Genomic DNA, 25,797 nt, shown 5'->3' with positions numbered 1-25,797 from the left:
ACACTTATATTCTAGCAGACTCGCCTCTTGGCTGTTTGTTCTGTGTCAGACTACTTTCCTGCGAGCCTGGTCCTTGACCTTGAGAATTTTTTAAAACACTACCCGATGAAGGAGCAGCACTCCAAAAGCTAGTGCTTCCAAATAAATCTGTTGGATGATAACCTGGTGCTGTGTGATTTTTTCACTTTATCCACTCCAGTCCAACACCAGCACTTCCACATCGTTTCCAGTGAACACAGCCCACAGCTCCTGGTGCTGCCAGGAAACCTAACAATGCCGATGACATGGTGCACTCTGCACTCCTGAAAAAATTCTAACGATACTGGCTGCTCATTCACTGCTCCATCTGATACACAACATTGGAAACTTAGTGCAGGAGGCTGAAAGGAATGAGCAGCTTTAAAACAAAAACCTCTTGGAGCTCAAAGCTTTCAATGAGAGTCTGAGCCCGGTGGTTAGTCCAGGTACCTTTTATTGTGACCCAACTTTGTTACAGCGTCAGATTCTCCCCAGCAAACAGGCAAAGAAAACATAGCAGATTTTTAAAAAAACACCTCAAGATCAAAGTGCACACAGACATCACACCCCCCGCCCCCCCTTTAATATTGGTCAGCATGGAGTTGTCTCTTTGTAATCGGATCCTTGGTACAACCGTAACCTGGAGGAAGTATTGCCTCACTCAGCAATTTCAACCCATTCCCTGTGTTTCTCCCCGCTCATTTGCCAGGGGCTTTTTGAGGGGGGAGGGGGGGGAAATCAGCCGCACTGGTGGGTCTGGAGTCACGTACAGGCCAGACCGGGTAAAGGGTGCAGCTGGGACAACTGAGTGAATGAGATGGGGGTTTTCTTCCACCCCCACCCCACCGACAATGGTTTCACCGTTAGATTCTGAACTCCAGATTTCTGACCAAATTCCCATTCCACCATCTGTCGCGGTGGGAATCGAACTCGGGATTCGTCACTCGACCGTCACTCCTTCAATCCCCCTGCGATGGCACATGAACTCGCTGGTGGCTCCGGAGGTGGGAGGAGCGGGTGAAGCCCTTCCCGCATTCGGGGCAGCTGAAGGGCCTCTCCCCCATGTGGATCCGCCGGTGGGTCAGCAGGTTGGAGGCCCGGGCAAAGCTTTTCCCACACTCGGGGCAGCTGAAGGGCCTCTCCCCCGTGTGGACTCGCCGGTGCTTCACCAGGGCAGAGGAATCGCTGAAGGCCTTCCCACACTCGGGGCAGCTGAAGGGCTTCTGCCCCGTGTGGACGCGCTGGTGCTTCAGCAGGTCGGAGGAATCGCTGAAGCCCTTCCCGCACTCGGGACAACTGAAGGGCCTCTCCCCGGTGTGGACGCGCTGATGCTTCAGCAGGTCCGAGGAATAGCTGAAGGCCTTCCCACATTCAGGGCAGGTGAAGGGCTTCTCCCCAGTGTGGACCCGCTGGTGCGTACGCAAGTTGCCCACCTGACTGAATCCCTTCCCGCACTCGGGACAGGAGAACGGCCTCTCCCCAGTGTGGATCCGCCGATGGGTCAGCAGGATAGACGCCTGCGTAAAGGTCTTCCCGCACTCAGGGCAGCTGAAGGGCCTCTCCCCCGTGTGGACCCGCCGGTGCTTCAGCAGGATGGAGGAATTGCTAAAGATCTTCCCGCACTCAGTGCAGGGGAACGGCCTCTCCCCTGTGTGGACCTGCTGGTGGGCCTGCAGGGCGGAGGAATTGCTGAAGGCCTTCCTGCAGTCACGGCAGGAGAACGGCCTCTCCCCGGTGTGACTGCGCCGATGAATCTCCAGGGCAGACGGAGCACGGAAACCTTTCCCACAGTCACCACACTTCCATGGTTTCTCCATGGGTCGGGATTCCTCGGGTTTCTCCATGGCCAAAGCTTCAGCCGCACACAAACATGTCGTGAATTCCTCTTTCCAGGCTGTATAGCTGCTACACGCTCCTCATTCAGTGCGCTGCAACATTTGGGTCTCTCATCCAGTCCCACTGATGCTGAAAACGTACTCAAACGGGAACCAAAAAGCTTTCCTCCTTCTCACAGACTCACAGTTGTAAACCGTTGCGGTCCTGATGGACTGAGTGACTGTCAGACATTGACATCAAAGTGAAGACTGTAGACGCTGGAGAGTCAGAGTCGAAAAGTGCAGCGCTGGAAAAGCACAGCAGGTCAGGCAGCATCTGAGGAGCAGGAAAGTCAACGTTTCGGGCATAAGCCCTTCATCTGTTGATCTTGAAACTTCCGTCATCAAATCTTCAAATACTCTGTAAAAAGAGATTACAAAGGTCATCACTGTCAGTCCAGGGTAGAAATTCTGAACAAGCAATTCTACTTTCTACGGAATACGTTTTTTAATTCCACAAAACTGAAAACACCATCTCACTCCGCTCTAACTAATTCTCCTGAAGGATCTGCCAGGGGCTGAAAAGCAAAAACATCAAGACTGACATCTCTCTGCATTTTGGATACCTCCACCTGGAAGTGAATATCTTTCACAACACTGGGATCCTGCTGAGAGTGAGCAGGTCTGATTTTGGGAAGCAAAGAAAAGTGTGTCAATTCAGGGTGAATCGGGAATGCAGCTTCTTGAGAAAGGACCAGACACAAAATGGTTAATGACCACAGGAAGGGGGGAGCAAAATGAGACATCAAGGCATTAACACTGACACCAGAGAAAAACTCAACATACAGACGTGGCAAACATCGTTGGAAAGCCAGGGTCATAGAGACATACAGCAGAGAAACATCCTTTGGTCCAACACGCTTGTACCAAACAGTACAAAGAGATCTGGGTGTTCTTGTACATCAGTCAATGAAGGTAAGCATGCAGGTACAGCAGGTAGTGAAGAAGGCTAATAGCATGCTGGCCTTCATAACAAGAGGGATTGAGTATAGAAGCAAAGAGGTTCTTCTGCAGCTGTACAGGGCCCTGGTGAGACCACACCTGGAGTATTGTATGCAGTTTTGGTCTCCAAATTTGAGGAAAGACATTCTGGCTATTGAGGGAGTGCAACATAGGTTCACGAGGTCAATTCCTGGAATGGCGGGACTACCTTACGCTGAAAGACTGGAGCAACTGGGCTTGTATACCCTTGAGTTTAGAAGACTGAGAGGGGATCTGATTGAGACATAAGATTATTAAAGGATTGGACAATCTGGAGGCAGGAAACATGTTTCTGCTGATGGGTGAGTGCTGAACCAGAGGACACAGCTTAAAAATACAGGGTAGACCATTTAGGACAGAGATGAAGAGAAACTTCTTCACCCAGAGAGTGGTGGCTGTGTGGAATGCTCTGCCCCAGAGGGCAGTGGAGGTCCAGTCTCTGGATTCATTTAAGAAAGAGGTGGATAGAGCTCTCAAGGACAGTGGAATCAAGGGTTATGGAGATAAGGCAGGAACAGGATACTGATTAAGGATGATCAGCAATGATCATATTGAATGGTGGTGCAGGCTTGAAGGGCAGAATGGCCTACTCCTGCACCTATTGTCTATATTCCAAATCAATCAAATCCCATTTGCCAGCATTAGCCCATATTCCTTTAAACCCTTCCTATTCATATACCCATTCAGATGCCTTTTTAAATGTTGTAATTGTACCAGCCTCCACCACATCCTCTGGAAGCTAATTCCTTACACGTACCATCCTCCGGGTGAATACATTGCCCTTTTGGTCAGTTTTACACCTGCCCCTCTCCCCCACCCTGAACCAATTACCCACCCATTCTGGACTCCCCCACCCCAATTACCCTATCCATGCTCTTCATGATTTTATAAACCTCTATAAAGGTCACACTTCAGCCTCCGATGCTCCAGTGAAAACAGCCCCAGACTGTTCAGCCTCTTTCTGTAGCACAAATCCTCCAGCCCTGGCAACATCCCAGCAAATCTTTTCCGAACCCTTTCATGTTTACAACATGCTTCCAATAGGAGGGAGACACAATATTGTAGAAGTGGCTGTGGTTCTGTTGGACAATGGCAATTTAATTCCAAAGTGAATTCCTGTTGTTCGCCCTTTTCTCTTGTCTACAAACTGAAACTAACATCAACACGTCAATGCTCTCCTGGTCACTGCAATCTTGGAAGCACCCACATTCTGTTCCAGTGCCACAGATTATCACATTAATTCACCTCAAATTCACAGCCCATCTAAGTGTTTTTTCCCTGGACCTCTCTCCCACTTCCTTTTCCTGTTTTAAGGGCACACAGACCAAGCTCAGGGCCAGGTCTCCCAGAGTGAAATGAGGAAATTCGAGTTGACACAAAGGCTGCCCCGAGGTTGGAATCCTCTCCCGGAAATGACAGCGGACGGTGCCTTCACCAAGATGGCCGCCCGCGATGCCGGCCCAAAGACAACCTCCTACCTGTCCTTCACAAAGATGGCGGCCAGGCGCTCCAGGGAGCAAAGGCAACTTCCGCCTGACCCTCACAAAGATGGCCGCCGGTTGCCCTGGCGACCCGAGGGGTCCTTCGCCGGTGAAATAAACACTGGGCCTTTTATTGGAGGCCTCAGGCCTCCCCCGAGGAGTTTATAAACTCCCCTCCCCCACCCCAGCCTCCCGCGGTTCCCAATCCTACCCTGTCTCACCATCTCCTCTCCCCGGGGGCAGGAGCCAGGTCTTGGCGCTGGGGCCTGGCGACCTCCCGAGGGATGTTTCTGAGACCTGTCCGTGTTCTAAAGAAGGACCTGCTCAGCCTTTCCCAGCGGTTTCTGTCCTTGTTCCTTCGGCCGCCGGCGCCATCAGTAACACTGACGTCATCCCGCTGCGGGAGCTACAGCGCGCATGCGCCGACTCGTGTAGGGGCGAGGTCCTGACGGGTGACGTCATCGTCAGTTCATGGGGCGTGGTTGGAGGAGTCCTCCGAGAATACGGATACAATAGGGGGCGGGGCGATAGTTGTGCCCGCCCCCAGCCACCTGAAGGTTGGGTTTCTTTTGGGTTCGAACGTAGTTTTTTTTATTCAATTTTCAGCCTGTTCAGAAGTGAGCAGAATGGGTTCTTTCTGGATTATAATGTTTTATTAAAATGTCTCCTGATTAAATTTTAAAAGTATAAGTGATAAGTGCTAACTTAGCCTGGAGCACTTCTTTTTTAAGAGCAAAAAGACAGTGTTATCTTCTGGGTGTGTAGATTTTGGATGAGCAAAGTATAGCGGTCTGGCCTTCCTGTCGGAAATGGGAGATTAGGGAGAGTTTCCACGTTACTGAGGATTGCCTGCAGCAAGTGTCTTTGGTCACGAATCCTATCAGATTGACTGGATCTGTTGGAGCGACAGTTCGAGGCAATGAGGAATTTACAAGAGCTAGGGGGTTTGATAGATAGTTATAGGAAAGGAGAAAAGTTGCAGATACATAGTCAGATAGATGGAGCAACACCAGGAAAGGTAGGTGAGGTAAACAGGTAGTGCAAGAATCTTCTGTGGCTATCCCCGTTTCAAACAAGTATGCTGTTTTGGAAAATGTATGGGGTGATGGACTCCCAGGGGAACGTAGCATGAACAGCCAAGTTTCTGGTATTGAGACAGGCTCTAATGTAATGAGGGGTATGCTGGTGTCCAAGTGTTCGATTGTGACAGGGGACCCTCTAGTCAGATGCACAGACAGACATTTCTGCAGCCAGCAGCGATTAATCAGAATGGTGTGTTGCCTCCCTCATGCCAGGATTAAGGATGTCTCAGAGAGGATGCAGAATGTTCCGAAAGGGGAGAGGGACAAGCAGGTGGTCATTGTACACACTGGAACCGACGACATCGGAATGGAAAAAGATGAGATTCTGAAGGGTCAAAGAAAATTAGGCAGGAATTGAAATAAGAAGGTTCTCAAGGGTCGTAATATCTGGGTTACTCTCGGTGCTATGAGCTAGTGAGGGTAGGAATAGGAGGATAGAGAAGATGAATGTATGACTGAGGAGCTTATGCAGGGGAGAAGGGCTCACATTTTTGGATTGTTGGAATCTCTTCTGGGGTAGAAGTGACCTGTACAAGAAGGACGAATTGCACCTGAATTGGAAGAGGAGGAATATACTGACAGGGAGATTTGCAAGAGCTGCTCAGGAGGTTTTAAACAAGTAAGGTGGGAATAGTGAGGAAAGAGATCAATCTGAGACTGGTACAATTGGGAAAAGGAGTGAATCAAGCAGTCATGGTAGGCAGGGACAAAGCAGAGAACAAGTTAGGATTGGTAAATTAAACTGAATTTACTTCAATACAAGAGGCCTAACATGAAATGCAGATGAAGTCAGGGCATGGGATATGACAGCAATCACAGAAACATGCCTCAGGGATGGACAGGACTGGCAGCTAAATGTTCCACAATACAAATGCTATAGGAAGGGTAGAAAAGGGGGCAAGCGTGGGGAGTGGTGTTTTTGATAAGGGTTGGTATTACAGCTGTATTTAAGCAGAATATTCTTGGGAATACATCCAGGAAAGTTATTTGGGTGGAACTGAAATAAGAGAGGGATAATCACCTTATTGGGATGGTATTATATACCCCCCTAAGAGTCAGCAGGAAATTGAGAAACAGATTTGTAAGGAGATTTCAGTTATCAGTAAGAATAATATGGTGGTTATGGTGGGGGACTTTACATCTTTGCCCCCTCACACTAAACTAATGTCCTCTAGTTCTCAACTCCCACGCCCCAGGAAAAGACTTTGTCTAATTTACCCTGTCCATGATTTTATAAACTTCTACACAGTTACCCCTTAGCCTCTGATGCTCCAGAGAAAACAGCTCCATCCTCTTCAGCCTCTCCCTATAGCTCAAATCCTCCAACTCTAGCAATATCCTTGTTCATCTTTTCTGAACCCTTTCAAGTTTCACAACACCCTTCCAAAAGGAAGGAGACCAGAACTGCACGCAATATTCCACAAGTGACCTAACTGAGGTGTGATACAGCTGAAACATAACCTCCCAACTCCTGTACTCAACGCTCTGACCAATAAAGGAAAGCATACCTTCTTCACTATCCTATCTACCAGCAACTCCACTTTTAAAGGAACTATGAACCGCACTCCAAGGTCTCTTTGTTCAGCAACACTCCCCTGGACCTTACCATTAAATGTATAAGTCCTGCTCTGATTTGCTTTTCAAAATGCAGCCCCTCACATTTATCGAAATTGAACTCCATCTGCCACTCCTCAGCCATTGGCCCATCTGATCAAGATCCTGTTGTAAATCTGAGGTAACCTTGCTCACTGTCCACTACACCTCCAATTTTGGTGTCATCTGCAAACTCACTAACTATACCTCCTATGTTCACATCAAAATAATTTACGTAAATTATGAAAAGTAGTGAACCCAGCACCGATCCTTGTGGCACTCCACTGGTCACAGTCCTCACGTCTGAAAATCTACCCTCCACCACCACCCTCTGTCTTCTACCTTTGAGCAAGTCCTCCTTGTGTTCCATGAGATCGAACCTCGAACACCTTACTGAAGTCCACATAGATCACGTCCACCGCTCTATCCTCATCAATCCTCTTTGTTACTTCTTCAGAAAAACTCAATCAAGTTTGTGAGACATGATTTCCCACGCACAAAGCCATGTTGACTATCCCTAATCAGTCCTTGCCTTTCCAAATGTGTAAATACTGTCCCTCAGGATTCCTTCCAACAACTTGCCCACCACCGACATCAGGATTATTGGTCTATAGTTCCTTGGCTTGTCCTTACTGCCCTTCTTAAACAGTGGCACCACGTTAGCCAACCTCAGTCTTCTGGCACCTCACCTGTGACTATCAATGATACAAATATCTCAGCCACTTCCCTCACTTCCCACAGAGTTCTAGGGTACACATGATCAGGTCCTGGGGATTTATGCGTTTCAAGACATCCAGCACCACATCCTCTGTAATATGAACATTTTTCAAGATGTCACCATCTATTTGACTACATTCTATATCTTCCATGTCCTTCTCCACAGTAAACACTGATGCAAAATACTCATTTAGTATCGCTCCCCATCTCCTACGGCTCCACAGAAAGGCCACCTTGCTGATCTTGGAGGGGCCCTATTCTCTCCCTGGTTACCCTTTTGCCCTTAATGTATTCGTAAAAACCCTTTGGATTCTCCTTCACCATATTTGCCAAAGCTACGTCCTCTTTTTGCCCTCCAGGGGTACAGGAGTTGGGAGGTCGTGTTTCTGCTCCTCTGTCTGTACATTTGGAGATGTACATGACTGGAAAGGTTCGAAGGGATATGGGCCAAACACAGGCAGGTAGGACTAGTTTAGTTTGCGAATATAGTCAGCATAGACTAGTTGGGCTGAAGGGTCTGTTTCTGTGCTCGGCAAAAGTGAGAACTGCAGATGCTGGAGATCAGAGCCACGATTAGTGTGGTGCTGGAAAAGCACAGCAGGTCAGGCAGCATCCGAGGAGCAGGAAAATCAACATTTCGGGCAGGAGAGACTCCTGCCCAAAACGTCGATTTTCCTGCTTCTCGGATGCTGCTTGACCTGCTGTGCTTTTCCAGCACCACTCTAATCGTGTTTCTGTGCTGTCTGACTTGAACAGTTATGTACTCGTTTTAAAATCATTTTCTTGCCTTCCCCCATAACCATCCACTTCATTGCTGTTCAGAAATCAGATGAGCTCAGCCTTGAATACATTCAATAACCCCCTAATGTGGGCGTCACAGTAGCTAGCACTGCTGCCTCACAGCGCCAGAGACCCAGGTTCAACTCCCGCCACAGGTGACTGTGTGGAGTTTGCACGTTCTCCCAGTGTCTGCGTGGGTTTCTTCCCACAGTACAAAAATGTGCAGGTTAGGTGAATTTGCAATGCTAAATTGCCCATAGTGTTAGGTGAAGGGGTAAATGTAGGGGAATGGGTCTGGGTGGGTTGCGCTTCAGCAGGTCAGTGTGGACTTATTGGGCTGAAGGGCCTGTTTCCATACTGTAAGTAATCTAATCTAACTGCAGGAAGGCATCCCCACTTCTGAACTCAATTCCACTTGCTAATATACCACTTGCCTTGCTGATTGCTGGCTGCACATGTCTGACAAATGGCAGTGACTGGTGTAGGAGGACGCTGAGACCCATTTGTCCATCCACACATCATTCCTGAAGAAGGCCTCATACCTGAAACATCAACTCTCTTGCTTCTCAGGTGCTGCCTGACTTGCTGTGCTTTTTCAGCACCACACTTTTCGACTGATCTGCAGTCCTCACTTTCTCCACATCCCAATATATCACCATTTAAATAATGCACCTCCTTTGTGCATTTTCTTAATCACAACAAAGGCTATAACTTCACACGGTGGTACTGCAGTTGCCATATGTTGCCAATTGAGACACAGACCTGGACCAACATTGCCCAAGTGTCCCCTCCCTGAATTCACTCTCATTCCTTTCAGTTGCTGCAAGTCACCAATTGAACCCCAGAATGAAAACGAAATGGAAACATTGGGCAAGAAAAAAGGGCCATACTCTCAGATATCGTATGGAGGAAAAAAAGTTGCAGTCTGGGAGTAAAGTTCAATCTTCATTCAGAGAGAGAGAGGAGCAGCAGCAGAAGTTCAAGGTCCAACTTCCACATTCAGACAATACGGCAGCTCTGATTGGCAGGAGGACCCGTCCCCTTCCGGTCCTCCAGGGCGTCCTATTGGTTCGTCAAAAGAAGGTCGCGCGCCCTTTCTGCGGTCAGCGAGAAGCACGTGCAGTGCTTGCTGACACCGAAGATCATGCGCAGTATTCCCTGTGGAAATGCTGGTGTTACTGACAGCTTTTAAGTGTCCAAATGCTAATAGGAGTTCAAAAGTCACAATTTTTTATTCCCCCTGTGGCTCAACATTGTATTCTTTTTGCATTTTAATGGCTACTCAACTTTTATATGTCTTTTCCCCACGGTAGGGAGAGTTCAGAACTAGAGGGCATAGATTTAGGGTGAGGCCAGAAAGATTTAGGAGGGACCTAAGGGGCAACCTTTTAACACAGAGGGTGGTGCGTGTATGGAATGAGCTGCCAGAGGAAGTGGTGATGGCTGGTACAATTACAACATTTAAAAGGCATCGGGATGGGTATACGAAAAGGAAGAATTTATGGGGTATGGGGCAAATGCGTCACTACATTAATTTAGGATATCTGGTCAGCATGGACTGAAGGGTTTATTTCCCGCTCTGTGACTATTTCTACATAGTTGGAACCAATTTCACAAAACAAGGAATAAGCCATACACCCCTTCCAGCCTGTCCTGAGCTGTGGCCTCACTGCACATTTTTTAGTGCAAGTTTCGGAAAGATTTCAGCAGCTCTTGTAAAAAAAAATTGAACATGCTTTCAAACTTCAACGATGTTTCTGAATATATCACTGTAGCTATTCTCAATGTTTAAGATCAGCCGTTTCAGAACGTCATTTAAATGCAGAGGTTTTCTGACAATAGGTGTGAATTCTGTCTGGGTCCCAATGTCGAGTCAGACTGACATGCTTGTGAGAAAAGCTCTGCAGTTAAATTACATTCTGGGATTAACACACCAAAGAACAGAAGCCAATTCTAAACAATGAAATATTTAATCTAAAAAATTGTTTAATGAATCACATCTCCATGACACTCGACTGCTTTGACTATAAATTCTATGATCATGATCTTATTCTCCATAACCACCTAATGAAGGAGCAGCACTGAAAGCTTGTGCTTCCAAACAAACCTGTTGGACTATAACCTGGCGTTGAGAGATTTTTAAACTTTATCCACCCCACTCCAACACCAGCACTTCCACATCGTTTCTAGTGAACACAGCCCACACCTCCTGGTGCTGCCAGTAAACTTTACAATGCTAATGAAATGATGCAGTACCTGCACTCACAAAAAAATTTACCATTTCTAACAATACTAGCTTCTCATTCACTGCTTCATCTGATACACTACACTGGAAACTTAGTGCAGGAGGCTACAAGAAATGAGCAGCTTTAAAACAAAAACCTCTTGGAGCTCAAAGCTTTCAATAAGAGTCTGAGCCCGGCGGTAAGTTACAGCTTCAGATCCCCCCCAACAAAAAGGTGTAGAAAAAGTAGGTTATATTTTTTGAACAGCTCAAGCTCAAAGTGCACACACTCCCCCCAACGCCTTTACTATTAGTCACCACCAAGTTGTCCCTTTGTAATTGGATCCTTGGTACAGCCTTAACCTGTGGGAAGTGTTGTCTCACTCACCAATTTCAACCCATACCCTGTTTCCAAGTAATTTTCTCCCACTCATCAGACTGCTGTGGGTCTGGAGTCATGTGTTGGCCAGACCAGGTGAAGGATGCAGCTGGGACGACCGAGTGAATTCTTTCCCACAATGACAGTTTCCTTCCCAAAAAAAGGACGTGAGTTTATCAGATGGGGGTTTCTCCATCCGCACCCCCCGAAAGTGGTTTCATTGTTAGATTCTGAACTCCAGATTTCTGACCAAATTGCAATTCCACCATCTGCCTCAGTGGGATTCAAACCCGAGAGTCCCTGGAACAGGGTTGATAGTCCAATCAATAATGGCACTCAACCGTTGCTCCTTCAATCACCCTGCGATGGTACGTGAACTCGCTGGTGCCTCTGCAGGTGGGAGGAGCAGGTGAAGCTCTTCCCTCACTCAGGGCAGCTGAAGGGCTTCTCTCTGATGTGGAACCGCTCGTGTTTCCGCAAGTTGCCCACCTGACTGAATGCTTACCATACATGGGGCAGGTGAATGGCCTCTCCCCATTGTGAGCCTGCTGGTGTGTCAGCAGGTGGGAGGAATTGATGAAGCCCTTCCTGCATTCAGGACAAGGGAACAGCCTCTCCCCGGTGTGACTGCGCCTATGAGACTCTAGGGCAGATGGGAAACAGAAGCCTTTCCTGCATTCGCCACATTTCCATGGTTTCTCCACAGGGCGGGATTCCTCGGGTTTCTTCATGGTCGAAGCTTCAGCCACACACAAACACGTGTGGAGCCCCACCCCACCCTGAATTCCTCTTTCCAGGCCGTATAACTGTTTCAGGTTCCACACTCAGTGTGCTGCAACAGTAGAGTCTCTCATCCAGTCCCACTGATGCTGAAAACCTACTCAAACAGGAACCAAAAAGCTTTGCTCCTTCTCACAGAATCAGAGTTGGAAACCGTTGCGGTCCCGATGGATTGAGTGACTGTCAGACATTGACATCAAAGTGAGGACTGCAGATGCTGGAGAGTCAGAGTCAAAACGTGCGGTGATGGAAAAGCACAGCAGGTCAGGCAGCATCCGAGGAGCAGGAGAGTCGACATTTTGGGCATAAGCCCTTCATCTGTTGATTTTGAAACTCCCAACTTCAGATCTTCAAATACTCTGTAAAAAGGGATTTTAAAAAGGTCACCACTATCAGTCCAGGGTAGAAAAGAAAAGATAAAAGTAAAACAGAAAAGATATCTATCCCCATTTCCCAATCTCTATCTTTCCACTCCAACCCCACCCGAGTAACTAAGACACAAACCTGAGTTTGCAGAGTCTCCTCCCTCCCTGGATTCACTCCAGTTGCTACAAGTGAACAGATTCCCCCCCCCCCCCCTTCTCCCTCCCAGGGTGAAGAGCTGCCCAGAGGGAGGGAGTCCTACTCAAACCTGACAGGGACACTTCCCCTTCATGACGTTAAAGGAGCGAGGGGGCGGCGCGAGTCAAGGGGGCGTACGAGGGGGCGGAGCGAGCCAAGGGGGCGTACGAGGGGGCGGAGCGAGCCAAGGGGGCGTACGAGGGGGCGGAGCGAGTCAAGGGGGCGTACGAGGGGGCGGAGCGAGTCAAGGGGGCGTACGAGGGGGCGGAGCGAGTCAAGGAGGCGTACGAGGGGGCGGAGCGAGTCAAGGGGGCGGAATGAAGTCGACAGCGGGTCACACCACACTGCGCCTGCTCCGGCCCGCCCAACGCTGCGCCTGCGCTTCACTGCACAGTTTGGACGAACCCCTTCTCTTCAGAGAATCCCCAAAGTATGGAAGCCGGTCACTCGGCCCAACGTGTCCACACCGACCCTCCGAAGGGTAACCCACCCACATCCATTCCCCTCCCCTATTGCTCTACATTTAACCCTGAGTAATGCACCTAACCTGCACATCCCTGGGCACTATGGGTAATTTAGCATGGCCAATCCACCCTAATCTGCACATCCCTGGGCACTATGGGTAATTTAGCACGGCCAATCCACCTTCCCCTGCAGGTCCCTGGGCACTATGGGTAATTTAGCATGGCTAATCCACCTTCCTTGGCACATCCCTGGGCACTATGGGTAATTTCCCATGGCCAATCCACCCTAACCTGCACATCCCTGGGCACTATGGGTAATTTAGCATGGCCAATCCACCCGAACCTGCACATCCCTGGGCACTATGGGTAATTTAGCATGGCCAATCCACCCGAACCTGCACATCCCTGGGCACTATGGGTAATTTAGCATGGCCAATCCACCCGAACCTGTACATCACTGGGCACTATGGGTAATTTAGCATGGCCAATCCACCCTAACCTGCACATCCCTGGGCACTATGGGTAATTTAGCACGGCCAATCCACCTTCCCCTGCAGGTCCCTGGGCACGATGGGTAATTTAGCATGGCCAATCCACCCTAACCTCCACATAACACCAGGTTATAGCCCAACATCAGGTGGTTGCAGAGTATAAGATCAGAACGCACAGAATTTATGGAAAAACATGACAATGTCCTGCCACTGAAATGATATAACCTGGCTTGTTAAGGTTTTCATCTTTCAGAATGGGTTGCAGGTATCATTAATATGCAAATCCCAAAACTTCCTGTAAGGCACCTTCTTGAGAGAACTTAAAAGTTTTATAACAAAAGGTGACATCTCCGCTCAGACAATGTATTAAAGGTGTGAAGTCAGGGTCTGTCTGTATCCCAATCTTGAGTCAGACTGGTTCTATTTCCAAAGTAGGAATTTATGAAATATTACATGGATTGACTGCCTGCAGATTGTGCATTTTTTGAGCAAAATAGAATGCATTTGCAAATATAATTCTGCAAATACAAACTCATCCCCATGGACTCGTGTGTACATGAGAGACAGAAACAGTCTATTTCCATGCTGTATATTTCTATGACTATTTTGTAACGGATGGTTTATTTCTGTTGATGTAAATATTGTTGTAAATCTTAGCTGGGTACTAATATTAGATGGAAGGGAGAGAGAATTCCTCAAGTAGGGCACCATAAGAATCCTGGGAGAGTCCTATTTCTGGTTTACTTCCTCATGAACAAACATTAAACACGAGCACATATTTATTTTGAATTTGGTTTCATTTTTCTTGTTTGATTCCTTTCTATGACTACACTCTGTGTCTGGATGGTTGACAGGCTGGGATATTGTGGGTTGGGTCTCAATGTTTTACTCTTCCGGAAGGTGTAAAAAGGGAGGTCAAAACTGATGTTCATTTTCCACATCACCTCACCGCTCACCAGGCCTGATTTGGATTGGCCATGCTAAATTGACCAGAGCGTCCAGGGACGTGCAGGTACGGTGGGTTAGCCATGGGAAATGCAGGGTTATAGTTTCATAGTAATAGAAGCAGGAATAGGCCATTTGGCCCATCCAGCCTGCTCCACCATTCATTAAGATCATGGTTGATCTTTCCATCGTCTTAGCTCCTCCTCCCTGCATTATCCCAACTCCCCTTAATTCCCGTACCATGCAAAAGCCCATCCAACTGTGTCTTGAATGTATTTAATGAAGCTGCCTCGACTGCTTCCTTGACCAGAGAATTTCATAGATTCACTACTCTCCGGGATAAGCAATTTGTCCTCATCTCTGTCCGAAATCCACTCCCCCTAACCTTGAGACCTAGTCTCACCCACCAGCAGAAATGACTGGATAGGGTAGGGCTTCATCCCCACAATGCAATCAATTCCCACTTTCCAACAAAATCCCAGATGTCCTCACTCACTCAGTTGCTGGCTCACAAATGAAAGGCTTCATTTTAACTTCTTCTGATCCCATTAAGGGCAAAATATCCTAAAGCTGCTCTGCAAGTCCAGTCTTCACCACCACATTTCTGCTTTCACCGAAGACGATTAGAGTCATACAGCACAGAAACAGACCAGTCATCCCAACTCGTCTATGCTGACCAGAATTCCTAAATTAATCGCGTCCCATTTGCCAGCATTTGGCCCACATCCCTCGAAAACCTTCCTATTCTGGGACCCAGCCAGGTGCCTTTTAAATGATGTCATTGCACCAGCCTCCACCACATCCTCTGGCAGCTTGTTCCATACATTCACCACCTTCTGTGTGAAGAAGTTGCCCCTCACTTCCCTTTCCCCATTCACCCTAAATCTATGCCCCTCTTAGTTCTGGATTCCCATACCCTGGGGAAAAGACCTTGGGTATTCACCCTATGCATGCCCCTTATAAACATGTTAGGTCACCACTCAGCCTCCGATGCACCAAGAATATATCCTGGTCTATTCAGACTCTCCCTGTAGCTCAAACCCTCCTACTCTGGCAACAGCCTCGCAAATCTTTACCGATCCCTTTCAAAGTTTCACAACACATTTCCTGTAGCAAGGAGACCAGAAGTGAACGCAGTATTCCAAAGATGGTCCAAACAATGCCCTGTACAGTCGCAACATGATCTCCCAACTCATCTACTCAATGCTTTGACCAATAAAAGAAAGTATCCTAAATGCCTTCTTCATTATCCTGTCTACCTGTGACTCCACTCTCAAGGAACTATGAACCTGCACTCCAAGGTCTCTTTGTTCTGCAACACTTCCCTTAACTGTGTCAGTCCTGCCTGGATTACTTGACCAAAATGCAGACCTGACATTTCTCCAAATTCAACTCCATCGGTCACTCCTTGGCCCATCAGCCCATCCGGTCAATTCTAATTTAGAGTGAATTTTCTTTCCTCTCTTATTCCCTAGAAGCTGAAAATCTCCATCCCACACATTCTCCGTCCATTCTCACTTTGCTGATCCTAATCCCAGCTGTACCTCATCCTGAAGGGTCTGGTTCATGCTGATTAACAGGCCCACACACGGGAGGGGGGGGAAGGGTCTAATTGAAACATACAGAATCTTGAACAGCCTGGACAGAGTGGAAGTTGGGAAGGTGTTTCCATTGGTTGGAGGGATTAGAACCAGTGGGCACAGCCTTAGAGTAAAGGGAAGATCTTTCAGAATGGAGGTAAGGAGAAACTTCTTCAGCCAGAGAGTTGTGAATCTATGGAATTCACTGCCACATAAGGCTGTGGAGGCCAGGTCACAGAGAATATTTAAGACTGAGATAGAGACGTTCTTGAGTATCAAGGCGATGGAGGGTTACAGGAGACAAAGTGGGAGAATGTGATTGAGAAACTTATCAGTCACGATTGAATGATGGAGCAGACCTGATGGGCTGAATGGCCTAAATTTCTGCTCCGATGTCTTATGTTCTCTTGCTGTCTTGGACAGTGAGAGAGAATTGGAAGCAGGAGTAGGCCATCTGGTCTTACAAACCTGCACCAACATTCAACGGATTGGTTGGGATTCTGCCGACATCTAGATGAATAGGTTGGGACTTGTCCAATGGACCACAGGAGGTTGAGAGGTGACCGTACAGAAGTTTATAAAATCACAAGGGGCATAGATGAGGTGACTGCCAGGTATTGTTTCCCTCGGGTGGGTGGTTCAAGATTGGGCAGCAAATTTGAAGGTGAGAGGAGAAAGATTTCAAAAAGGCAGGAGGGGCACCTTTTTTTCAACAGAGTAGTTTGTGTGTGGAATAAATGTCCAAAGGAAGTGGTGGATGCAGGTACAATAACAATATTTAAAAGACATTTTGATAAGTACATGAATAGGAAAGGTTCAGAGGGAATTGGGCCAACTATGTGGGACTAGTTTAGTTTGTGAATATAGTCAGCATGAGCTGAAAATGTGTTGCTGGAACAGCGCAGCAGGTCAGGCAGCATCCAGGGAACAGGAGAATCGACGTTTCGGGCATAAGCCCTTCTTCAGGAATGGGCTAAAGAAGGGCTTATGCCCGAAACGTCGATTCTCCTGTTCCCTGGATGCTGCCTCACCTGCTGCGCTGTTCCAGCAACACATTTTCAGCTCTGATCTCCAGCATCTGCAGACCTCACTTTCTCCCCCAATATAGTCAGCATGGACTAGTTGGGCTGAAGGGTCTGTTTGTGTGCCGTATGACCCTGTAACTGTTCTGTACTGGTCTTAAAATCATATTCTTGCCTTCCTCCATAAACATCCACTTCTTTGTTGTTCTAAAATCAGATGAACTCAGCCTTGAATATATTCAATGATCCCCTAACTGCAGAAAGATATTCTCAATTCTGAACTCAATTCCTTTTGCTAATATACCACTTGCCTTGCTGATTGCTTGCTGCACCTGTCTGACAACTGGCAGCGACTGGTGTAGGAGGATGCTGAGGCCCCTTGGGATGTCCACACATCATTCCTAATAAAAGGACTCGTGCCCGAAATGTCGACTCTGCCGCTCCTTGGATGCTACCTGACCTACTGTGCTTTTCCAGTACCACACTGACTCTGATCTCCACCATCTGCAGTTCTCACTTTCTCCACATCCCAATCCATCATCATTTAAACAATACACTGCTTTTATTTCCACAGAAAGGCTCTAAACTTCACATTGTGGGACTGCATTTGCCATGTGTTTGCCAACTGTGGTCTTCTCTACATCGGGGAGACCGAGCATAAACTTGGGGAACAGTTCGCCGAGCATCGCAGCTGGGTCCACAGAGGCCAACTGGACCTCCCAGTCACCATCCATTTTAATTCCCCTTCCCACTCCATTCCTGACATGACCATCTTTGGCCTCCTCCGTTACCACACCACACCAAACCACAATTTGGAGGAACAACACCTCATCTCCCACCTGTGCAGCCTACGGCTCGGAGGACTCAACATTGAGTTCTCCAATTTCAAATAACCTCACTTCCCATCCCCAACTCCCTTCCCAGCCCCGACCCCTCATTTCCAATCCTCCCTGCCACCAACCAGTTTTCTTCCTCCCCTTGACCAACCAGGTCATACCCTCAGCCTGTCTTCACCTATCCCCACTTCACCACACTGCCCCTTGCACCCCCTTTATCTGCATCTCCCCCTACACCTATTCCCAGTCCTGAAGAAAGATTACACCCGAAACGTCGACTTCTCCACCTCCTGATGCTGCCTGGCTTGCTGTGTTCTTCCAGCCTTTTGCCTGTCTATTTTGCCAATTGAGACACGGACTCAGACCAACGTTTCCAGAGTCTGTCTCCTCCCGGTTTCACTCCCTTTGCTTTCAGTTGCTGCAAGTCAACAATTGAACCCCAGAGTGAAAAAGAAATGGAAAAGTGGGCAAGAAAAGAGAGTGCCGTACTCACAGATCTTGGACAGAGGAAGGAATTTACAGTCGGGGGTGAAGCTCAATCTTCCTTCACAGACAGAAGCAGAAATAGCAGCTACTGAAGATCATGGTCCAACTTCCGCATTTAGACAATAGGGTGGCTCTGATTGGTAGGAGGACCTATCTCTTTCCGGTCCTCCAGTGCTCCCTATTGGGCCATCAGGAGAACGGCGCCCTCCTTTTTCTGGCGGACAGATGAGCATGCGCAATATTTTGCTGACACCGACGGACATGCGCGCTGCGTTGCTGACACCGGCACACATGTGCAATATGCTCTTTGGGGATGTTGGTGTTAGTGACAACTTAAGAATCCAAATGTCAATAGCTGAGAAAAAAAGATAGAGGCACAATTTTTTTCCACGTGGCTCGACATTTCATTGCTTTTGCATTTTGTCTGCTGCTCAACTTTTGTATGTTTTTTCCCCTTGTTGGGAGAGAGTGTGCCCCAGTGAGCTGACTGTGAGAAGGAGCTGTAACCAGTTACACAGACTGAAGAAACATCAAACTGTTCGCAGTACGGGGTGACTGTACACGTTTCCCGAATGTGATCACACTTTCAATTGTTCATCAGAAACAGAGAGCCAAAAGGACACCAGAATTGCAGAGAAGTCGTGGAAATGTGGGGAATGTGGGAAGGGATTCCATTCCCTATCTGTACATGAGATTCATCAGCTCAGTTGCAGTGGGGAGAGGCCGTTCTTCAAAACATTATTTCCCATTGACAAAAACACATCCACGCTGCCTGATTACCTTGAACTTATACAAGTGCCCTGTCATAACATCTTTAATCATAGCTTTGAACATTTGCCCTATGACATATGTTAAGGTAAATGGTCTGCAGTTTCCTGTTCTCAGTCTCCCTTTTTGAAGAAAGGAGTTTCCAATCTAAAGAAATCTTCCCTGAAACTAGTGAGGTGTGGAAAACTAAAACCAATGCATTAACTGTTTCACTAGCTAGTTTATCTTTAAGAGTCCATGATGAAATCTTTTGGGCACCTGAGACTTGTGAACTCGTAGTTCCAACAGTTTACTCAGTATGACTTCCCTGGTAATTGTAATTGCCTTCAGTTCCTCCTTCCCTTTCAATTCCTGATTTCCAGCTAAAGTGTTACTTTTATCCTCACTAGTGAAGACAGATTCAAGCTCTTTTCAATTCTCCGATCATCTCTTTATCCTCTGTTATTGAATCCCCAGACTCATTTTCTGCAGAACCAACACTTACTTTGTTAACTTTAAAAAAAACACGCTGACAAAACATTCAAACCTGTTTTTTTTATATTTTTGGCTAACTTTCTAACTCTAATTGCTGTGCTTCTGCCTGTATTATTTCTGATAGGTTGCCCCAGCACTCAACTCTCGCATCAACCTGTCTGCGTATTCTATAGAACTGACCTTGGTTAAGTGTTGCAAAACACACAAGGGCAAATTTTTCGTCTCCAGAAAGCCTTAGTACTTAACACGATAATATTCACTTTGAAATATTGTTCTTCCAAACTTTACCAAGCACATCTTCCAGATTCAAAATTCCACAATGACACCCAGTTTTCTTATGATCTTTAATTTTGAAGAGAAATTTGAATATCCAGTGATTAACTGGAAGAACTGTTCATGACATTTTCACATTTCTAAACAAAAAAAAATCAACTGGATTAATTTAGCAGAATAGCACATATGGCCTTAAATTGCAAATCCAGTTTTCTTTTGAGAGATGGAGCATATCCACACCAGATGAGGATCTAATACCTGGATTTAGCCTGTTGGGTCAGGAGCTTTTATTAAACACAAAATGGCATCTCAATATAAAGTAACAGAACAACATGGTTTCAGGCTGCAAATTAACACTGTGTTTAAAATGGCTAAAAGCTGCATTTCTGCATTCCTGAGCGAACTGAATTACAGATTAAGCAAACAATGCCTTCTTCATAGTATGGATCTAATTAAGCTAGATAGGACATTACTGACCATCCTAGCTAACCTTGAAGCACAGGTATGAGGAGATAATGCGTGTGAAACAACATTGTTCCCAGGAAATATTGTTTCCCAGGATTAACCTGTTGTCCATTATGTAATTTCATGCTGTATTGTCTCTTAAGAAACATATGAAAATTGCTTTTTGTTCCAAGTTAATCACCCAGTTTCTCTAAGGAACACATAATATTTTAATATCTGTGTTGCTGGACAAATCTTTGCCCGGCCGTTACTAATTAAAGTGTGAAACCTTGCTGAAGCAGACCATACTCCTCGAGTTTTTTGATCGATCGTGGAACTGAGACACCCTCTCCTGGGGGTTGAGATCTTCAACTCTCACTGTGCTTTTGGTGTGACCCATGATTACAGAGACTTGTAGGAACATAGAGGATTTGTAACCCCCACAGGGCAGACTAATAGTAATGTTGTTTTGTCCAATCAATCTGGCAGCTATCAAGATATTCAGCTCAGGCTGAGGCAATGGATACAGTCTCCAAATGAATGAGCAGATGGATGCTGCTACCAAGCAGGCAGCCTGACACCCCAAACTTCTGGTCCCATTGGATCCCCAGCAAAACCCGGATAGAGACAATATGGGGATAGGAATTCCAGGCCTGGGTATGGGACTGAAATCACAGGGGAGGCCCCCTGCTGAAGAGTACAAACTATGGCCTCAAATATGGTACTCCTTTGATACTCAAACCGAAATGTAGGTGGATCCCTGATGGACTGGTTTGTGTTCCTTCTTTGCTGCTGCTTACTTCAGTTGACTATGTGCATTATTGTACACACTTGGGCAAGAAGGAAATGGTAATACTTATTACAAACTTGGTGGCACCCAGATTTCCAGAAAACAGCTAGGAAAAGAGCTGAAGCGTGTTTAATTTGTAAACAAACAAGATGCATGCTGTAAGAGGGATGCCCTGAGGTTGTTAACCACCTCCTTGCCTGGTCAGCCTTTTTACTTGTCTACAACTTGCTTTTATAGAATTATGTCGCGTACATTGTTAACGATATTGTCTAATAATAGCAGATGTATTTTGTAGATGAATCAAAACCATCCCAATGACTGAAGCAACTGCCACTACATTGTTGGACAAGTGGGAAATATTTGCATCAGTTAACCAAAACTCTTCAGAGTTTACAGTCACGGGTACGCCAAGCCTCAGCATTAGGACCGGGCCATATTGGAGCTGAGATGGAAAGGCCCCTTCCTAGTCCTGCTGGGTTACCCGGTCAGCAGTCAGGGTCAAGGGGAGGCCGCATGGACACACACAATACAATGCAAACGAGCGCCACCTCCTGGAGGAACACCAGAAGACCCCGTCAGAGACACATCTTCAGCCTTCATCCGTGAGTGGCTCAGCCTGATCATTCTGCCTTTCACTGCACTCTTCCTTATCTTTCTTTCACTGACTATGTTTGATTGGGACACAATGGATAGCCTGATAATCTGTAGTAAACAGGAATTACAGTGTAATACTTTTCTTTACAGGACATACCTTTCTGCAGAAAAGGACAGCCGCTGTAGCTGCTGGGTTTGTGCCCATATTCCCATCCACTCCAAGGGAGGGATCCCCCTGAGATCCATACCTTTTAATGAATCTGACCCTGCTGAATGGGGGCTGCAGCAGGGTCATTCTGCTGCTGTCACAACCTTTCACATCCCCCTGGTTTCCTAAGTGGGTGAGCACCCCAAACTCTGACGGGGATAACACCCACCTCCGCTGGCAATCAGTGGGATATACAATGGATACATTCGAGCCTCAATACTATCTCTCCTGTGATGTTTGGGTACCCAGTGCAAAGTGGGGAGGACAGGTCACAGGACCTCCTCTTGGTTCTGCTCCTGGGCCTGGCCTGGTCAAACTGGCCATAAACAGGTCCAGGCAGCAGGCTATGGAGGGGGTCGTTAGGGCCGACTGCCTGCCCCTCCTCTGTGGGTATGTCAGAGCCAGGGTGTCTCCGGAGAAGGAGCAAGCGGTGCCCACTAACACCTTTGGGCTGTTCAGAGAGAGATGGGTACCGCTGGGAGTGGAGTGTATTATTTCCCCCTCCAACTCTAGTTTGATTTGATCGCTGCCCTCCCCCTCACTATTTGATCATGCAGCATTACCTTCTGAGAAGGGCATTGCTTGTCACTGGCCACTCAGGTATTTCCTTTCTTCCTGGTGGTGGAAGTTGAATAAAGATTTGTGCACTTGTTGTCTTTCACTGTGTCGCACACCTGCACACACAACATGGATGCAGGGGGAAATATAAGCACTCCCACAGTTAGGCGGTAGTGTGGGGGTGGGGAAGAAAAAAAAATACAACCCCTCCCGTACACCCCCGTCCCTGTTCCTCACCAATCTCACAGCCACAACTCCACCTCTAGGAAGTATTTGCATCAAGAGTAAGCATCCCTCAGGATGGCAGGCGGGTTTCAGTAAGTGTCTGCACTCCCTACTCCTTACTTCAACTGCTTACCAGCCCACTGCAGACAGGAGCATACTTCACCTCAGGGTTCCCAACAAGACCGCCATCAATTCCTCACTTCCCACCTTTTGGATTGGAACCCAATGCAATCATTTGTTGCCCTTCAATGGCACTGATTTCATTTGTGGCCATACGGCCTACCCCTGGCTGCCTACCTCCTGGACTGGCAGCTGGTATTTAGGTTATGTTGTCCCTTTCCTTTACCACTCCCACAATTTGCCTTTTGAGAATTCCAAACCACAAATCAAGAGAGTGCTCACAACCTTTCAGCACCTTTTCTCTACCTTCTCCCTTCCCTATGCTACCCTCCAGCTTGAGGTTGAGGGTTAGTGAATTGCTACCACTCTGGAAGAGATTGCCAATGCCACATCTTCAGCCTTTGACCTGCTCAATGCAGGGATGGTCACTGTCCGCAGCATTGCTCTCCAACGTCACATGGCCCTCAACTCCCTGTTAGCCGAGAAAGGAGGCACTTGTGCCCTTATCGGCTCTGACTGCTGTACCTACATCTCTGACTCCAGTGACAACATTACAAATATTGCCGCCCACATTGGCAAGTTGTCCTCCTCCCTCCATAACACTACTCCCCATTGGGACCTTTAGACATGGATGGGTGGCTGGCTTGGCTTTTGGGCTTCCGCTCTCTTCCAGGGCCTTGTTCTTCTCATTGCTGGTTTAGTTCTGTGAGCACTTAGCATTATTTTCCAGAAACAGTGCTGTGCCCATTTCAGCTGTCTTCTCATGCCGAATATCCCAGCATCTTCCCAACTTGTGCTGCTTCTCATTTCTGACATTTCCGCACCAATGGATGGTTTCATTGACACTCTCTCTCCTGATCCTGGTGACCTGGAGTATGACAGTCACCTTGGCGACTCTAAACCCCCATCGCCAACAAGCCCCACTGGGTCCGCTCGATCCCTCCTTTTGCAGGTTCCTCTGAACTGACCTCCTGATTTGGTGAAAGGAAAGAAGGAAGGAATTGGGGGAGAATTATTATATTCCGGTCAGTCATTTGGTCACATATTAAAAACCTGGAAATCACTTTCACTCTCAGCTTAGTGCCTGCTTGCCAAAGCTTATGTTTCCCAGGCTCAATAGAGACAGTCTGCCTTGCAGCTGTACTGCTACCTGATAAACAAATTCTTTCCTTGGGTGGGAATATCCTTCTCTTTGCAAGGACCTATTGTATACTTATCAGCTACTAACCAACACTATCCAGACACTACGTCACTGGGCAAAGTGCCTCAGTTTGCTCAATATCCTGCAATTAACAGATTGCTAATTGTTAAATGATTGTGACCTATAAAATAACACAACTTTGTTTGTCATCGGAGTGACTTGTGATTATTAGGTCGACTTCGCTCTCCCTGCGAGCTCCCAAATAAACAGTCAATAACCCAAGGTTTGTGTGTCATGATTACTTATCCAATGCTTATTGGACTACTACGAGCAAGCCACCCACAGCATAATCCACTTCCATCCCCAACATGGATCAAGAGGCCATACTTTTTTGCCAGACAAGTAAATGTGTCAGGCTCAGGAAACAAAGCCTGTCAAACATTAACAGGCACAGATCTAGACCAACCTTTTCCAGAGTCTGCCCCTTCACCTCGATTGACTTCCTTTTTCCCTCAGCTCCTACAAACCAACAGCTGAACCCAAGGATGTGAAAAGAAATGGGAAAGGGGGCGAGAAAAGAGAGTGCGGTACTCCCAGATGTTAAACAGAGGAAGGAAGTTGCAACCTGGGATAAAGCTCAACCTTCATTCAGAGAGAGAGGTGGAGCAGCAGCTTCAGAAGCTCATTGTCAAAACCATCCGCATTCAGACATGAGGAGAGCTCTGATTGGCAGGAGGACCAGGCTCCTTCCGGTCTTTCAGGGTTTCCCAAAGGTTCGTCTCCCCGTCCATCAGAGCGATGAGGGGCGGGGCCCCAAATCAATTTCACACATGCGCACCATCAGCACTGCTCACAGCCGATAGAATGGTTTATTGATCGCATGGGATTGTGGGTGCTGTGTCAGCCATTAAAGAGATGAAATCCAGTGTTCCATATGCCTTCTTAACCCTCCTTTTTCGTATGTTGGTGACGTATACGTCAGGAACTAATCTTTAATCGATATTAGATTGATACACTGAGTGAAACACTGCAGGCATTCAACTCTAAACACTATTTCCAATTCGGTGTCAGTGCAGCATGTCCTCACATCAGGACAGAATCAAAGCCTGTTGTTCCACCTGAACCTCGAATTTTGTTTAGTTTGCGGGTTCCAACCCTCTGTTTCAATCATTTATTAAAAGTTACTCGTGGTACATGAGCATCGCTGGCTGGCCAGCATTTAGTTCCCCTTGAGAAGGTGGTGGTGACCCGCCTTCTTCAACTTCTGTGATCCATAATGGTACGGTGACCCACAATGTCCTTTGAGTGGGAATTCCAGGATTTAGACCCAGGGACACTGAAGGAACAGCAATAGGTTTCTAAGTCAAGATGGTGAGTGGATTGGAGGGGTACTTGCAAGAGGTTGTGTTCCCAAGTATCTGTTGCCCTGGTCCTTCTAACTGGAAGTGGTTTTCTAAGGTATTTTCTAAGGATCTTTGGTGAATTTCTGTGGTACATCTTGTACACCGTACACATTCCTGCTTCTTAACAGTGGGCAGAGGGAGTGGATGTATGTGGAGATGGTGCCAATCAAGCAGGCGACTTTGTCCTGGATGGTATCAAGCTTTTTGGATGTTGTTGAAGCTGCACCCATCCAAGCTGGTGGGAGAGTAGTCCATTACACTGCTGACCTGTGCCTTGTAGAAGATGGACAGGGTTTGGGGAGTTTCTCGTCACAATGTTCCTGACCTGTTGCCTGCTCTTGTTGCCATTGTGTCTGTGATTAGTCTAGTTGAGTTTCTGGTCAATGGTAAACCCCAATGATGTTGATAGTGGGGTGTTTAGTGACAGTAACACTGTTGAATATCACGGGGCAGTGGTCAGATTATCTCTTTTGGGGATGAGTCATTGTTTGGCATTGGCATGTCA

At 47.2% G+C, this 25,797-nt stretch overlaps 1 protein-coding gene across 1 annotated transcript in view; it reads right to left on the bottom strand.

The window, feature by feature from the left end:
• Positions 1 to 454: 454 nt before the first annotated feature.
• Positions 455 to 25,797, bottom strand: part of LOC148144987 (uncharacterized) — a 518,924-nt gene continuing 493,581 nt past the window's right edge. The window contains exons 9-10 of the mRNA XM_087975452.1: positions 10,783 to 10,876; positions 455 to 1,933 (exon numbers count right to left, since the gene is read on the bottom strand). Of these exons, the coding sequence (XP_087831578.1) occupies positions 978 to 1,933; positions 10,783 to 10,876 (1,050 nt within the window). The 3' untranslated portion in view covers positions 455 to 977. The remainder of the gene's footprint in view (positions 1,934 to 10,782; positions 10,877 to 25,797) is intronic.

Source organism: Chiloscyllium plagiosum, unplaced genomic scaffold (assembly GCF_037043375.1).
Source record: "Chiloscyllium plagiosum isolate Xiang-an unplaced genomic scaffold, Cpla_swu_hap1 HiC_scaffold_27, whole genome shotgun sequence".
Taxonomy (NCBI): Eukaryota; Metazoa; Chordata; class Chondrichthyes; order Orectolobiformes; family Hemiscylliidae; genus Chiloscyllium; species Chiloscyllium plagiosum.
The sequence above is the reverse complement of the archived record's forward strand: the minus strand, read 5'-3'. Positions and strand labels throughout refer to the sequence as shown.